Source organism: Alexandromys fortis, unplaced genomic scaffold (genome assembly GCF_014885135.2).
Source record: "Alexandromys fortis isolate MF-2015 unplaced genomic scaffold, M_Fortis_MF-2015_v1.1 scaffold_221, whole genome shotgun sequence".
Taxonomy (NCBI): Eukaryota; Metazoa; Chordata; class Mammalia; order Rodentia; family Cricetidae; genus Alexandromys; species Alexandromys fortis.
The window spans coordinates 966,012-981,036 of NW_026068096.1; the positions used below are offsets into that span (position 1 = coordinate 966,012).

General features: G+C 51.4%; 2 protein-coding genes across 2 annotated transcripts; one reads left to right on the plus strand and one right to left on the minus strand.

The window, feature by feature from the left end:
* The first annotated feature begins 8,626 nt into the window (after positions 1–8,626).
* Jsrp1 (junctional sarcoplasmic reticulum protein 1) lies at positions 8,627–11,914 on the plus strand. The gene is made up of 6 exons (XM_050123444.1): positions 8,627–8,744; positions 9,037–9,078; positions 9,770–9,946; positions 10,027–10,194; positions 11,106–11,191; positions 11,304–11,914. The coding sequence occupies exons 1-6, from the start codon at positions 8,627–8,629 to the stop codon at positions 11,751–11,753; spliced, it is 1,041 nt and encodes a 346-aa protein (XP_049979401.1). The 3' UTR covers positions 11,754–11,914.
* Positions 11,915–12,497: 583 nt separating this feature from the next.
* Amh (anti-Mullerian hormone) lies at positions 12,498–14,975 on the minus strand. The gene is made up of 5 exons (XM_050123278.1): positions 14,524–14,975; positions 14,055–14,197; positions 13,768–13,876; positions 13,506–13,665; positions 12,498–13,397 (listed from the first exon to the last, which is right to left on the minus strand). The coding sequence occupies exons 1-5, from the start codon at positions 14,933–14,935 to the stop codon at positions 12,548–12,550; spliced, it is 1,674 nt and encodes a 557-aa protein (XP_049979235.1). The 5' UTR covers positions 14,936–14,975; the 3' UTR covers positions 12,498–12,547.
* Between the last annotated feature and the right edge of the window lie 50 nt (positions 14,976–15,025).

Genomic DNA, 15,025 nt, shown 5'->3' on the forward strand with positions numbered 1-15,025 from the left:
CCCCCCCCCCCCCCCGCCCAAACCTAGAACTGCTGCTGATGCTGATGCCTCCATCCCTCCCACCCTCCTGCGCAGCTTTGCTGTCGCCAGACAGGGTTTCTCTGTATCTTTGGAGCCTGTCCTGGAACTAGCGCTTGTAAATCAGGCTGGCCTCGAACTCACAGAGATCCGCCTGCCTCTACCTCCAGAGTACTGGGATTAAGGGCGTGCGCCGTCACCACCAGCAAAACCTGAGAATTCTCAAGGAGGGAATTAGGTTTGTTTGTTTGTTTGGTGTGTGTGTGTGTGTGTGTGTGTGTGTGTGTGTGTGTGTGTGTGCTGAGTTCGATTCCCAGCAATGACTTGGTTGCTCACAAACATCTATATCGAGATTTGGTGCCCTCTTCTGGCCTGCAGGTGTACATGCCTGAATACTTATACATTATAAAAAAGTTGTTCGATATTTGCACCAAGTATGAAAACTTGGCTGGGAAGATACAAACCTTAGAAAGAACTGCTGACGAAACGGAGAAAGATTTTCACACGCAGAGGACTCCAGAGCAGAACCATTGCATGAAACTGGAGAGGAGCAGGCCAAGGTTATTAGAAGACCAACGTTGTTTCTTTTTTATAATTTATTTAATTTTATTCTATCTGCATTGGTGTGAAGGTGTCAGATCTCCTGGAATTGGAGCTACAGACAGTTATGAGCTGCCATGTGGCTCCTGGGAAATGAACTCAGGTTCTCTGGAAGAGCAGCCAACTTTATTATTATTATTTTTTTTTTTCAAGACAGGGTTTCTCTGTAGCTTTGGAGCCTGTCCTGGAACTAGCTCTTGTAGACCAGGCTGGCCTTGAACTCACCCCAACCTCCCAGCTCCCAATTATTTATTTTTGTTTGCTTTTTTTTTTTTCAAGACAGGATTTCTTTGTGTAACAGCCCTGGCCATCCTGGAATCCACTCTGCAGACCAGGCTGGCCTCAAACTCACAGAGATCCACCTGTCTCTGCTTCTCAAGTGCTGGGATTAAAGGCGTGTGCCACCATCATCTGACAGAAAACCAATTTTATCCAATTAACATACAAGCAGGAGCACCAGCTGGGTGGTGGTGGCTCACACCTTTAATTCCAGCACTAGGGAGGTAGAAACAGGAAGGGATATGGCTGGGCAGAGGGAGGAATATAGGGCAGGAGAGACAGGAGCTCAGAGTCTGAGGACTTGGAGAGACAGGATACCCCATTCGATCTGAGGAGGTCACAGGGGTGACAACTAGTGACTGGCTGCTCTGCTCTTTCAGCTTTCACCCCCAATGTCTGACTCTGGGTTTTATTTTTAAGACCAATTAGAATTCACGCTACATAGGGTTGGGGCAGAGTTTTGTTTTTGTCTTTCCAGGAGAATAAAAGCATCCAACTAAGAAGACCACTGGACAAATGGGAGAGCGGAAGGAAAAGGACAAATCGTCCAGAAAACATGTATATAACAGAGCAGACTGACCTGCTGAGACATCACATTTCCAACAGGATGAACGTCCATAAACCTTTCCAGCTGTTTGCTTCTGCTCTCCTCTGGGGTGTAAGACAAGCGGGCTTCTTGCAGTCCCAATTCTATTGAAAATTAAAGCTGACTTTGGAGTTGGAGCGTGGTTCTCCTCTTCAGTAAACCCAAGCAATGTGTGTTAGAGGAAAATCCAGTCTCCGTCTCATGGCAGAAGAGTCGCCTAGCGTGGGACAGGAGAAAAACCAAGAATAAGGGACTATTTTGTTGGTACTAATTCATAGTCCGTTGGTTTTATTTTAAGGAATAAACATTATCTCAATTTTCTCAGAGTCCCCTATAGATGCTGTTGCCTCCAGACAGTGGGAAGTAATTTTAAGACCACAATGCCCACATTCCCAAGAGGTTGGGCAGGTGGGTTTTGGTTGGTTGGTGCATTATGGATGTTTAACATCATTTGGGGGATTGGTTAAAAGTTATTATGTTCATGGTCAGGGAGAAAACTAGACAAAAGAGGTTAGATTTTTTAAGAAAAGAAGCCAGGCAGTGGTGGTGCACGCCTTTAATCCCAGCACTCGGGAGGCAGAGGCGGGTAGATACCTGTGAGTTTGAGGCCAGCCTGGTCTACAAGAGCTACTAGTTCCAGGACAGGCTTCAAAGCTACAGAGAAACCCTGTCTCAAAAAAACCAAAAAATTAATTAATTAATTAATTTGATTTAATTAGATAAAAAGAAGAATCTCTTTCTAAGAAGATTTAAAAAGGGGGAGAGATAGGAATGATTGGATAAAAGTGAATATTATTGAATCTAGTTTTAAACTAAACAGCAACTATTAATCTCAAATGTTTTATATTGGTATGAATTTTTATATATTGATACAAATTTAAGGGTTTTTCATTACAATATACTGTATATACGTTTTTACTCTTGTTTAAAATATTGCACCTATGCAGCTCATTTGAAACTGTAATGTAATGTAAAGTTCTAGGACTTGAAATCTATTATTATGAACTATTTAAGATAATTGAATGCAGGGTAGTAGTTAGTCATCTGTAACAATCAAATTTATAGTCATGTTAGGTATGTTTTCAAGGTCAAACAGATATATTTTGGGTAGACAGGTAGCCTTCAAGTACTTCAGAGACCTACAGAATATGGTATTTAAACTATTTTAATAACATAAGGCTTTGCATGACAGATATGTCTGCTCTTGGCAGCACCATTTTACTTCAAAAATGGATGCTAGGCATGAAAGAGCTTCCTTGGGGAGTTTTCTTTCATTTGTGGAAAAGTTAGCTACTGGGCAAGAAAGTGCCCTTGCCTTGACTGCTGACAGTATGCTGTACAAACTGGATAAACAGGACACAAAGGAAAAAGGCTGCTGAACTTTACCAAAACAAGGCAGGGAAGTCCTTCAAAAATTCCTGTTTCACAGAAAAATCTGTCAGATATTCTAGGCCTGTAGGTTGAAGACGGATGTCCCAACATTGCAGAGGAACCTCGGGAAACTGTCCAGGTATCTGCTGCCTCTGTCATTTCTAAAGTTTTGAAAATTACTTGTTCTGCATTTCCTTGTTTACTTGGGCAATGTTATATCCTTCTGGGATCTTTGGTGAGATTGAAGAATAGATACTTATTGTTACAATTTTCCTTGTTACCAAAGTTAGAAAAGACACACAGAAGATATGTAAAGTTTATCAAGCTGAAGAGACATAAAGCTTCAATTGTTTATGAAAGAATATGTCTTAAGGTCTAGGTTGGAAATACAAGCTATGATAAAAAGTTAATTAGGTATAAAACTTTGACCTCACCAAGATAGAATAGATAACAGACCATTTTCTCCAAAATTGCCAAACACAAGTGGACTGGATATTTTTAATGTAATTGTACCTGATAATTATTCTTATTGTTTTTTTGTTTCTTTTGTTTTGTTTTTCGAGACAGGTTTCTCTGTGGCTTTGGAGCCTGTCCTGGAACTAGCTCTTGTAGACCAGGCTGGTCTTGAACTCACAGAGATCCACCTGCCTCTGCTTCTTTAGTGCTGGGATTAAAGGCATGCACCACCACTGCCCAGCTTTTTTAAAAATTGTTCTTATGGTATATATTTTTATTATGTTTAGAGTTAAAACCTTTCTTCCCACTTTAGTCAAAAGAGAGGAATGTTGTGGCACATTTGTTCACACTGATACTCCGAGGATATTTTATTTATTTTTTATTTTTTTAATATTTATTTATTTATTATGTAGCCAATATGTGGTTGCTGGGAATTGAACTCAAGACCTTTGGAAGAGCAGGCAATGCTCTTAACCACTGAGCCATTTCTCCAGCCCCACCAAGGATTTTATTTATTTATTTATTTAGTTTTTCGAGACAGGGTTTCTCTGTAGCTTTGGAGCCTGTCCTGGCACTAGGTCTTGTAGACCAGGCTCTTCTCGAACTCACAGAGATCCGCCTGCCTCTGCCTCCCGAGTGCTAGGACTAAAGGCGTGCGCCACCGCCGCCTGGCCCACCGAGGATTTTTTATAATTTGTTTAACTTTTATGTGCACTGGTGTGAAGGTGTCAGATTCCCCAGAACTGGAGCTACAGACCGGTGTGAGTCACCATGTGGGTGCTGGGAATTGAACTTGGGTGCTCTGGAAGAGTAGCCACTTCTCTTAACTGTTGAGCCTTCTCTCCAGTCCCACCCTGAGATTGTTAATAAAGTTTACCTTGAATCAAGAGGGCAGAGATAGCAACAAGCTGACCAGAATTAGTCATAGAGTGTTCTAGTAGTTGCTCGCTTGTTCCCAGCTGCTTAGCCCAAAATAACCACACAGAAACTATATTATTTAAATCACTGCTTGGCCGATTAGCTCTAGCTTCTTATTGGCTAACTCTTAAATCTTAATTTAACTCATTTCTATTAATCTGTGTATCGCCACATGGCTGTGGCTTACTGGCAAGGTTCTGGCATGTCTGTTCCTGGTGGTGGCTACCTGGCATCTCCCTGACTCTGCCTTCTTTCTCCCAGCATTCAGTTTAGTTTTCCCTGCCTAGATCTGTTCTGCCCTGCCAGGACCAAGACAGATTCTTTATTCATTAACTAATAAAAGCAGCACATATACAGGAGGACTTCACACATCAATAGAGGTTTTGGACGACCCAGGATATATATAGAGAGATGCAGGAAGCAGTAGCGAGGGCCTTAGAGAGTTTTGCAGACCCTTTTGGATTGGGGAAGGAGAGAGAGGAGGAAAAGCAGGTTTTTTTGTTTTGTTTTGTTTTGTTTTTTGCTGGGTGGTGGTGGTGCATGCCTTTAATCCCAGCACTCAGAAGGCAGAGGCAGGCGGATCTCTAGGAGTTCGAAGTCAGCATGGTCTACAGGAGATAGTTCCAGGACAACCTCCAAAGCCACAGAGAAACCCTGTGTCAAAAAAACAAAACAAGGCCAAAAACAAAAACAAAAGCAAAAACAGGTTTTTGCTCAAATATTTAACTCCTGAGTTTTTTGGATTTTTTTGTTTGTTTATGCCTTTGTTTTTTAAGACAGGATTTCTCTGTGTAGTTTTGAAATGTGTCCTGGTACATGTTCTGTAGACCAGGCTGGCCTTGAACTCACAAAGATTTCGCCAGCCTCTGCCTCCCAAGTGCTGAAATTAAAGGTGTGCACTACCACTGCCCGGCTCCAAGCTTTTTTTATTTACTTTTATTTATTATTTATTAGTTTATTATGTATGCAGGTCAGAAGAGGGCACCAGATCAGATGGTTGTGAGCCACAGTGTGGTTGCTGGGAATTGAACTCAGGACCTCTGGAAGAGCAGTCAGTGCTCCTAACCCCTGAGCCATCTCTCCAGCCCCTTGTAAGGGGTTCATAAAGACAAAAACCACAAGGCACTCACAAAATTACGGTCTCAAAATACAAAATTCCTTATCCTGTATCACAATTGGCTAACGGTGAGGGAGAGCTCAGCTGCTGGTTCCTGGTAGGCTGTTAGTATCTAAGGGGGCTAGCACAGCACCCCGTTACGTCCTCACACATCTGCGGACCCTGTGCTAACCGCAGGGGCTGCTTGACATATTGCCCAGCTGATGGGGGAAGTAGGGTGGGGCAATGGGCTGCAGCCAGCTACTTTGTTTCTCTGTTCTCTGTTAGCTAATACTTCCCCTAAAGAGGGGTCTTATGGCCTTAGCTTATCCTGGGGGCCCAGCACAGAAGTGGAATCTTTTCCAGCCTTTCACTTTACACCCTGTCCCAAAACAAAAGCTGGCGGCTATGTAACTGGAGAGGCAAAAGTGTCAGGTTCAAAGTCAGCCTGGTTCCAGGTCATCCAGGATTACGAACTGCACCTGTCATCTAGCGTCTTTACCCAGGGACGCCTGATGACCTGAGTTCAGTCCACGTGGTGGGAGGCCAGAACCAGGGAACAGACCCTGCAAGCTCCATAGTGAGGGTGCCTGCCTACACACACACCTACACAAAATAAATATTTGTAAAAAAAAGTAACAACTATAGTATTGATAACGGTAACAGTAATTTCCATATTGCTGGGGTACGCTGCGCTGTGTTTGTTGACTGACTAAGTGACTACATAGGCAGATAATAAAGTCATGGATAGGGCTGGAGAGATGGCTCAGAGGTTAAGAGCATTGCCTGCTCTTCCAGAGGTCCTGAGTTCAATCCCTGGCAACCACATGGTGGCTCACAACCATCTGTAATGAGGTCTGGTGCCCTCTTGTGGCCTGCAGACATATACACAGACAGAATATTGTATACATAACAAATAAATAAATATTTAAAAAAAAATAAAGTCATGGATAAAATGTGTCACCAATCTGATCCTCAGTCCCATGAGGCATTGCGATGCAGAAATGCAGGTCCCCCAGCAGGTGGTACTATTTCCGCTGGAGGAAATCGGTCCCTAAGGAAGTGATCCAGTTTCTATCTCAGTACCACCTAGGAAGAAATCTCACTTTGCACAGGAGGAAACCCAGGCTCTGGACCGGGTTGTTCCAGAATTAGGATTCCTCACAGAAGCCTGTTTACCAGTCACTGTAGGATGATTTCAGCCCAGGAGGCGTAGCCCTGACTCCAGTCCCTCATTCCCTGCTGTATTAGTGATGACATTTTCTGTCACTGTACCCACAATATCTACCTAGAATCCCCAGTGAGGAGCTGGGGGCGTGGTCAATGTGGAGCCTCCCTGAATCCTCCAGTGAGGGGCTGGGGGCGTGGTCAGTGTGGAGCCTCCCTGAATCCTCCAGTGAGGGGCTGGGGGCGTGGTCAGTGTAGAGCCCCGCCTAGAATCCCCCAGTGAGGGGCTGGGGGCGTGGTCAGGGTGAAGCCCCGCCCAGAGTTCCCCAGTTAGAGACTGAGGTCCTGGATTCAGTCCTCATTACCACAAAAATAAATAAATTAAGTTGAACTGTCTAAAAAGAAACCGGGAGCCACTGGAAAATAGTTGAGTCAACCTAGAACTCAGGGCAGGGGTAAGCCGGCCACGTGTCAGAAGCCTCAAAGTCACAGATGCGGCCACTGGGGCTGCGACCTCGGACACTAGAGCAGCAAACAAGGTCCCCTGGTTCATTGCAGGAGGCGGCTGTGGGTGGCGGCCACCCTCCCAGTGACCCCGTGAAAAGCCCTCCTCCTGGGTCCCTGGCACTCTCCAATTGGTCCCCAGCAGCTGTCTCTGGCCATCTGTTGCTGTCCATCACAGACCACAGGTCCTTGTGCTTACTTGTTTGTCAGGCCCAGCTCGGAGACTGTAGGGTAAGAGGAGAGGGGCTGCGGGGAACCTGGATAGAGCTGTGCTTCCTAGAGCTTGGTAAGAGATCCCTGAGGTCCACTAGGGTCCCCTATTCCGATGACCACCCCCATACAGGGAGGGGCCAAATTCCCTGCCTCACCTGTGTTTTGGTCCCCTCCCCCAAGAGGGGAAACTTCTATGGTTTTACTTATATTTCATTTTTAAATGATATTTTAAAATTTTTAGTTTTTGTAAGTGGACAAGTGAAGGTATGTGCTGAGGGGCACGCGTGGTCAACAGAAGACAACCCGAGGACTCCAGCCTTGCCTTCTATCTGAAGTGCCCGGGCAGCGGCTAGCCTTTAATCCCAGCACTCGGGAGGCAGAGGCAGGCGGATCTCTGTGAGTTCGAGACCAGCCTGGTCTAGAGCGTGAGATCCAGGACAGCCAGCGCTACACAGGGAAACTCGAAACCACACCCCCCACAAAGGGAGGTGATTGGAGGATTGAATTCAAATCATCAGGTTTGGCTGCAAGCTCTTGTACCTGTTGAGCCATCTTGCTGGCTCATACCCTCCCTGTTCTTAAAGTATTTCTGTCGGGGAGTGGAGATACAGGGGGCAGCCAGTGGCCATGGATTGCCCCCCTCCTCCCCATAAACTAAACCTGTGTCTGGCATCCAGCTCAGCAGAGCCCCTGGTCCCAGTTTCTCTGTGTGCCCTATAAAAACAGGGGCAAGAAGGCTGGTGCCGTGACTGGAAACCCCTCACGATCCCGTCTGCCCCCGCCTCCTCTGTCACACTGAGGGCTAGACTAGGCGGGCTGTTGAGGCTTCAGCCCCCTGAATCCTGGGTCAGCTAGGGGGTTCAGCGCTAGGATGCCTACTCTGTTAGACTGGGAGCAAGAGTCTGGGGAGGGGTTGGGCTGCCAGACTGACCTCTCCTGCTGGCGTGAAACACCCGATAAAAATAGTCTATGGCCTCAGAGAATTTGAGCTGGCTCTGCAGAGCAGGGCTCCAGCATGGGCCTTGGGTTCATTCCTGTGTAGCCCTGGGTGAGCTCTGGGCCTCTCGGGGCCTTGGTTTTGTTCCTTGCTGTACTGATAGAGTCTGGGTGTCTTCCCATGGTTGGGCTATGGGGAAGGGGTCCCAAGGAAATGCTGAAGTCATGCAAGAGTATGAATTTCTGCCCAGCATGTGGCTTACACCTTTAATCCTAGCACTCGGGAGGCAGAGGCAGGTGGATCTCTGTGAGTTTGAGATCAGCTTGGTCTACAGAGCGAATTCCAGGACAGCCAGGGCTACACAGAGAAACCTTGTCTCAAAAAAAAAAAAAAAAAAAAAAGAAAGGAGCATGAATTCCTCCAGTGGAGGCGAAGATTAGGTAAGACCATGCCCTGACTCCCTGCCCATCCTGCAGTCTTCATGACAGCCAGAGGCTTGGAGGATCTGGATGGGGGCCTGGGCAGCTGCCTCCCCAGCGATGACTTCTTGTTACTGGAGCAGCCAAGCTCAGGCCGACGGTCAGACGGCAAGGCACAAGGTACCGCAATTGATGCAAGAGCCTGGTGGCTCCGCTTTGGAGACCAACACTTAATCTCCCAGCCTGGGCCAAGGCAAGCGGCTTTAGGGGTTGGTTCCTCGGTTCTGGGTTGGAAGCTACTAGGAGACACTGCTGCGTATCTCTGAGCCCCATGTCCCTTGTCATTTGCATAGGAAGCTGCAAATTGCCTTTCGGTTTGGGGGTGTGGGGATGTGGGGGTGTGGGGTGGGATGGAGTTGGTCAGGGTGGCAAATACCCTGCTGTTTCGATTCTTCATCTGTTTCAACAACAGGGGCATCCAGGCTGGCCGACTCTAGTCGCTGGACACCCGTGAGTAGCTGGCCCCGCGATCGGGACAGCCAGCTAAAGGAATGGTGGTCTCCCGTTCTTCTCCAGCTCTCTCTCCTCTCCCTCCCTCCCTCCCTCCCTTCTTTTCTCCCTGCCTCCCTTCCTTCTTTCTTTTTCTTTTTGTATTTAATTTTTATTTTTTTTATGCGTTTTGCCTGCATACATGGGTATCTGATGAACTCAGAAACCAGAAGGGGGCATTGGATCCCCTGGAACTGGAGTTACAGATGGTTGTGAGCTGCCCTGTGGGTGCTGGTTTCTCTGTGAGAGCTGCCTGTACTGTAGCCACTGAGCCATCTCTCCAACTTCTAATGTATATGTATATATATGTGTGTGTGTTTGTATATATTTGTATATATACATGTATATATCTGTACTTATCTGCATGTCTATATATGCATACACACACACATATATAATTATTTATATGTGTATGTGAACATGTACAGCAAGGGATCAGAGGTCATCTTCCCTGAATCTGTTTTCACCTTTACCTTTACTGGGGCGGGGGAGGTGTCCCAGGATCAAAGGCAGGCTGTCAGGTTTGGAGGCAGGAGCAGCACCCAGTGAGCTGCTTGCCTGGGCCCTACTTTTGAGTTTTAGACAGTCTTACTACGCGACCCAGGTCGGCATCCAACTGCAGACCCTCCTTATGTCTCGACCTCCTGGGTGTTGAGATTACAGAATGAGTCACTACAATCCGCCTCCTCCCCGGAAAATGTGGACTGATATCCCGCGTGTCTCTGACGCCCTACAGGTCCTCCAGGACCCAGTGACTGCCGGCACTGCGGAGAAAGAGCTCGTGGCCCAGGAGGGTCTGGGAACTGGCAAAGGGATTCCTAAAGCTGGGACAAGTGGGTTTGCGCGGGGAGGGCGAGAGGGCGGGATGGGGGGGGGGCAGGAGCCACAGGAGACCAAACGCTTGTCGCTGCAGGCCCCCGGAGCGTTCTCGCACGCAGAAAGTTGCAGGCTGCGCCTCCCCTGAAGCCCCCACCGCCACCGCCCAGGGACGACCTGCCTTGGGGAGACCTGACGCTCAACAAGTGCCTGGTGCTGGCCTCACTGGTGGCACTGCTGGGCTCGGCTGTCCAGCTCTGTCAGGGTGAGCGTTGCAGAGGAGGGATTGACCTGCTGCAGGGGTAGGGACAGTGAGAGTCCTCTCCAAAGGGATGGGGTGCATTCTCTGCAATTCCCTGCAGCCCTGCGCGGGCAGTGACTCCACTGTTCCTACATTGTGCTCCAGTCTCTCCCTACTCCAGAAATAGCCTGTGAGCCGCATGGTCACACTTAGGCTTCCAAGCCCGCCTTTGGGGTGCTCTTGGCTCAACTGGCATTCATTCATTCATTCATTCATTTTGAGCCAGAGTCTCACTGTGTACCCCTGGCTGGCCTCTGTAGACTCCGAAAAATTCGCCTGTCTCTGGGTCCCTCCCACGTGCTGGAATTAAAGGTGTGAGTCACCAGGCCCAGACTTTTTTTTTTTTTTTTTTTGAGACAAAGTTTCATATAGTCCAGGATGGCCTCTGATCCCCCTGCTTTGAACTCCCAAGAGCTGAACCCAGGCTTTTTGTTTGCTTTTGAGTTAAGGGCTCATTTTATATAACACAGATTAGCCTGGGTCTCATGGCAATCTTCCTGTCTCAGCATCCTCCAGCCAGGATGACGGGCATGTGAGACTGAACCTGGTTCCCACTCCTTCAGTAGAGAAGGGACCTACATAATCCACCCCAAGCTAGATGCCCCCATGCAGAGAGAGGGGGAGGGGAGGGGAAAGGAGGAGAGAAGAGAAGAGAGGGAGAGAGAAGAGAGAGGGGAGAGAGAGACAGGAGAGGAGAAGAGAGGAGAGAGGAGAGAAGAGAAGAGAAGACAAGAGAAAAGGGGGGGTCTCTAGGAGGAGGGGGTATCCCAGCAGCAGGAGCGTGAGGTAGACTGCTGAAGTGGGTTGTTCTGGGGCTGAGTGGGAGGATGAGGAGGGTGCGCTCTGTCCTCCAACCCAGACCGACTGACTTTCAGACGCGGTGGCTGGGGACATGGCGGTGGAAGTCCCTCAGCAGTGGGTCCCGCCCAGTCCTCCACCCAAGAAACCAGAGGCTCTCGCGGTAAGCTTTCTTCCTGGGCCTTCACCTGATGGGGCTGCTTCCCAGGAAAAAGGAGGTCTGGCCTGTGGGGAGATGGGTGCGGACCCCAAGATCCCACATTGTCTTTCTGCAGCCTAAGCCCCCGCTCTTGGTGCCCCCATCCGGGCCTCCTGAGCCCCCCGGACCCCAGGTACAGAAGCAGGGAAAGCCTGAGGCTGCAGAAGCAGAAACCCAGGGGGAGCCTGGCGGGTCCACCACAGAGGTCTCTGGAGAGGAGTGCGCACCCCTTGGTGGCCGAGGGTCCCAGGAGAGGCCGAGGGAGAAGTCAAAGAAAGGAGAGAAGCTGAAGAAGGAGAAGCTGAGGAGGGAGAAGCCCAGGAAGGAGGAGAGGCCGTGGGTCACCAGGGAGCCCCGCCAATCCCTGTCCCGGCGCTGGGAGGTGAACGAAGGAGGCCATCGGCCATGGACGCGGTCCTCCAGGGAACTCGAGCATGAGAAGCGGCAGGCCTGGGCTCCCCGGCGACGCCACGACCGTGACGACCGACCCAGACAGAAGCCCCGTGGGGGAAAGGGGCGCGATTGATCCTGCCCCTGTCCTCCTTGGTGAACCCCGTATCCCTTCTCCCTGCAGCACCAGTAAATAAAGCTCGTGCTGCGACAGCCACGTTTTCTGCTTCTTTGTGCCTGGACCCCAAGGGTCGACGAGATGGCGAAGTGGGTAAAGGTGCTTGCCGCTGAGCCTTTATCCTGGGACACACTCCCCTTCATTATCCTGACCTCCATAAGCGTGCTGTGTGACGACTGCATAAGCCGTGCAGCCTGGCTTGCAGTTCTGACCCTCCTGTCTCCACCTCCAGACACACCTGCGCCGCAGCATTTTCTTTTTCAGGTTTGAGCCTGGGGTGGGGGGGGGGGTTGGGATGTGCAAGCGCCCTTTATGGCTGAGCTGTTTGTCTCGCTCCCCTTTTTTGGACTTTGTAACAAGGTTTTACTCTGTAGTTCAGGATGACTCAAAGCAATTCTCCTGCCTCAACCCTCCCCTCCACACATACAAATTAGTTAACTAATTTAAAAAGTGACATGGACTGGGAATTTAATGCCAGCACTGGGGAGGTAGGGTCGGTCGGCTCTCTGTGAGTTCGGGGCCAGCCTGGTCTACATAGTAAGTTCCAGGATGGCCTGTATTACATAGAGAGAGACCCTGTCTTTAAAAAGTGATGGAGATGGAGTGCATCCTCACGGACTGGATGGTGTGTGTACGTGCGTGCAGATCTAGCACTTGAGAAGGGAGGTGACAGGAGGTCCCTCCACCCACAGACACCCCCACTGAGTGTTTGCTGATCTTTATTGGTATACTGTCTGGAGACAAAGCAGGCGTCAGCGGCAGCCGCACTCGGTGGCCACCATGTTAGGCACGTGGTGCGCGCTGATGCGTTCCTCGGACAGGCTGATGAGCAGCTTGCCCGCGTATGCGGTGGGCACGCAGCAGGGTAGGCGCCCCAGGGCAGCCCCGCGAGCCTGCATCTTCAGCAGGAGCACCACGTGGTTCCCGTAGTGCGGATTGCGGTCGGACTGTGGCCACGCGCAGGCGCCTTGGCAGTTGTTGGCCTGGTAGGTCTCAGGGATGAGCACTGAGCGCTCTGCCCGCAGGTCCACGCTCAGCTCGCGCAGCCCGCACGGCCCTTCTGCAGCGGTCTCCACGCTGCGTCCTGCCCTCCCGCGCCCTTCCCTCCCTCGCCACTCAGCACGCAGGCCCTGCAGTGCCTTTAGTAGAAGCAGCGCGCGCAGCGGGTCCCCAGGGCTGTTGGAGTCGTTGGGGCACAGCGCCAGCAGGCGCGACAGCAGAGGGGGCGCAGCGGGTGGCAGACCGGGAAGGCCACGCAGCTCTGAGGCCGCCGCCTGCAGCTCCACGGCCACCCTGCGTGCCAGGTCGGCTGCCCAGGGAGCAGAGGCGGGGCCCTGCAGCGGCGTAGGGTCCCCTACGGTGGCTGCAGTGGGGGACAGCAGCAGTAGCAGGGGTTCCTCCCCATCGAGCAGGCATTCCAGGGCCGCGGGGTCCGACAGGTTAACCAGGCCCTGTGGGAAGTTGGCCAGAGCCCCAGGGTCCAGGGCCAGACGCGTGTGAGAGGCTCGGGTTGGGGGTCCCCGCAAGGTACGCACCAAGCGGGTGAGAGTCTCTAGGAAGGGGTTGGCGCTGTGTGGCAGATCCTCTGGCTCCAGGGGCAGCCTGGAATAGAGGGCAGTGAGCCAACCTTGAGCACAAGAGGCTGTGGTGGGCGCATTTCCTCCTCCCCACATCTTCCCAGTTCCAACTCCAGCCCTGCCGTGCGCACACCTGGGCGGTGGGAAGGGCATGGTGTCCAGCTGGCCATGCGCTGGCTGCATGGATGACTGGGTAGGCGGCAGCAACAGCAGGGTAGGGGTCATGCGTGTGAAACAGCGAGAGTCAGAGCCAAACAGAAAAGCCTGCAGCTGGGCGATGCTCAGGGTGGCACCTGCGGGGGGTGGGGGGGTGAGCACGTGGCTAGCTGAGGGGAAGGGCAAAGGGCAGCCTCTTTTCATACCGTCCCCTCCCCTCTGCCAGGACCTGGACCTACCTTCTCTGCATGGCTGAAGAGTTAGGGCAAGGCCAGGGCCACTCCAGGCCCCCGCCGGGAAATCCACAACCAGCACCAAATAGCGGGTGTCCCGTGTAGGGCAGAGGTTCTGTAGACATCGGGACTCTGCTGGACTGAGGATGGCCAGGCTACCAGGCACACCCATCCCATACCGGGAGTAGACTACCTTGTGTACTAGTGACCCCAGGAACCCTCCTATTAGGCAGATCTTCATACACCCCAACCAGACGGCTGTTGCGGGATGGCCCCATGTCACTCTCACGTACCTGTGTGCCCTGCAGTCCAGTCCCTGTGACGGTGACCTGGGGGCCGGGCCCCGGGTACAGCACCAGCAGGGCCTGCTCCCAGCGGATGGCGCCCCCACGTGGAGGCTCTTGGAACTTCAGCAAGAGCGTGGGCTCCCATATCACTGTGGGCCGAATACTGGTTGACAACTGAGTCTGAAGCCACTAGTTTCCCTCCCTCAAGACCTGTCCTACAGAGTACCTCAGCTGGAATCTAACTGCATGTGGCCATGCAGGCCTGAAGGACCCTGACCCCAGCTGTGAAGTGAGGACCTTGCTTGAAGGGACTCGGTGACCCTTTGCCTGGGACGGAGTTGGGGTGTTGTGCTCTGCCATCAAGGCTGTGCCTGGCAGCCAGGCAATAGGACCTCCCCGCAGCCTCCCCCGGGTCCTCGGGATGAGCCTCAGGTTGCACAAGGCACAGGGGTCCTGAACAGCGCCCATCACATACCTTCAGTCAGGTGCAGGACCAGCAACTGCTGCCCCCCAGGCTCCCCCAGCCAGGCCCCAAGGTGCTGCAGGACTGGCAGGGCAGCCTGGGCATCAGGAGTGCAGACTCCAAAGGTGGTCAGGTCTTGGGGTCCCCAGTGAGACTCCTGTACAGCCTCCAGGAAGGCATGCTCATAGCTGTCCAGGCTCCCTACTACCCTTAGCGGGATTCTGCTTCTGTTCCCCTCCGCTCTCAGTGTCACCAGGCACAAGGGCTCTGGGGGATTGCTGGGAGGCCAGACCCCATCCTCAAGGAAGATGAGGCCCCTGGTGCTGGGGGCTTTTTGGAGCTCTTCTTTGAGAGTCTCCGCCTGTAACACAGCCCCCATGGTCACCAGCAGTAGCGCCAGCGGAGAGAGGGGTCGTCCCTGCATGGCGGTGCAACAAAGTCTGGAAGGTCCTGCTTATATGTATGGCTGAGCAAGAGTGCTTGGGAGGGGCACCCCTATCAACTCTGGAAGTGA